This window comes from Ailuropoda melanoleuca, unplaced genomic scaffold (assembly GCF_002007445.2).
Source record: "Ailuropoda melanoleuca isolate Jingjing unplaced genomic scaffold, ASM200744v2 unplaced-scaffold11112, whole genome shotgun sequence".
NCBI classification, from domain to species: Eukaryota; Metazoa; Chordata; class Mammalia; order Carnivora; family Ursidae; genus Ailuropoda; species Ailuropoda melanoleuca.
Window position 1 is genome coordinate 2,704 of NW_023179519.1, and position 1,674 is coordinate 4,377.

At 44.9% G+C, this 1,674-nt stretch overlaps 1 protein-coding gene across 1 annotated transcript; it reads right to left on the reverse strand.

Annotated features, from left to right (window-relative positions):
- Nucleotides 1-1,027: 1,027 nt before the first annotated feature.
- LOC100477099 (olfactory receptor 51S1) lies at nucleotides 1,028-1,669 on the reverse strand (the record flags this gene model as incomplete). The annotated part of the gene is made up of 1 exon (XM_002928581.4): nucleotides 1,028-1,669. A coding segment is annotated over one exon (642 nt), but the record flags the coding sequence as incomplete, so codon positions are not given.
- Between the last annotated feature and the right edge of the window lie 5 nt (nucleotides 1,670-1,674).

Sequence of the window (1,674 nt, forward strand, 5' to 3'; positions counted from 1 at the left end):
TGTTTTTTTCTCAATCAAACAATATGGATGTGGAAATATAAACAGGGATATTTTATTTATAAAAGCTACAGGGGCGCCTGGGTGGCACAGCGGTTAAGCGTCTGCCTTTGGCTCAGGGCGTGATCCCGGTGTTATGGGATCGAGCCCCACATCAGGCTCCTCTGCTATGAGCCTGCTTCTTCCTCTCCCACTCCCCCTGCTTGTGTTCCCTCTCTCACTGGCTGTCTCTATCTCTGTCAAATAAATAAATAAAATCTTTAAAAGAATAATAATAAAAATAAAAAAAAGGNCTACAAAATATACATTTTAAAATTATAGAAATAAATTTAAAGCAAATAATTTTATTGAAAATTTTTTAAATAGTGTTAATAAGTGAAACATCTATCATATATTCTTGGATGTGAAAGCTTATCATCATAAATGTTGATTCTCTTACAATTACAATATAAAAATAATGTAATTCCTGGTAGGATTCCAGGGCTCTTGTTTGTTTTATGAGAGGGGGATCATTTTATACCATATTAACTAAGTCAGACAATGAGGCTACACTAATAGATCAATGATATGTGATTGTATACATGACACATATATATTACAATCCATGAAAAGGTCTGTAAAACAATGTACACACACGTTGAATGCCATCAGATGTTTCTGTCTTCTCGTTTCTCTGCTGTGTTGCTGTTTAACTCCTAGAGTTTCCTCAGTTATTGGGGTGTAGATGTGGTGGGGAAATTAACAAACACAAAACAACCACCAAGACACACTTGGAAGGTTGGGACAAGACCTAGATCCTGGCCTCTCTATGCCATGGATCTGTAGTGTAATAGGGGAGAGACCACTGCCTTCTCTGGAGCTTGTAAGCTTTCCTTAATGTCCACATGCACGCTTGCAAGGACAGTGGCATCCATGTATATGTGCTTATGTGTACCCGAGTCACCATGTCATGCACGATGAACTGAGTTCTTGTCATTGAAACGATGGTACCAGGTAGCCGTGAGCCACCAGATGTGGAAGGGCATCCTCCTCATTGAGCCCAACCCACCTTCTTGGACTGTAACCTCTTGAGTATTCTCTCTCTAATCTCCTTCATCTTGACACTATAGAGAATCGGGTTCATCAGTGGAGGAAGCAGGAAGTGAACATAGGAGAGAAGAGTATGGGCAGGCTGAGGTACTGGCACCCTGAGACGGTCAATGAGGGCCAGGAGGATCATGGGCACATAGAAGAGGAGCACAGCAGAGAGGTGGGCAGCACAGGTTTGAGCAGCCTTCCAGCGATCCTCGCTGGGTCCCAAACCTTGCAACACCCTGCCAATTAGGCCATAGGAGAAGAAAATCAGCAGGGGGTCTAATCCCATGGCTGACAGAACCACCAAGAGACTGTAGACTGCACTCCAAGCTCCCGGGCAGGCCAAATGGGCTATATCTGGGTGCAGGCAGTAAGAATGGGTCAGAATCTGGGGGTGGCAGTAGGGCATGTGGGCCAGGAGGAATGGCAGGGGCAGGTGGAGACCCAGGCATCGGAAAGCGATAGCCACACCAATCTTGCTCAGGACATCGTTGGTGAGGAGCGTTGGGTAGTGGAGAGGGCGGCAGATGGGTAGTGCTCGATCTAAGGCCATGGCGAGCAAGACAGAGGACTCCATGACAGAAAAGACGTGGACAAAGAACA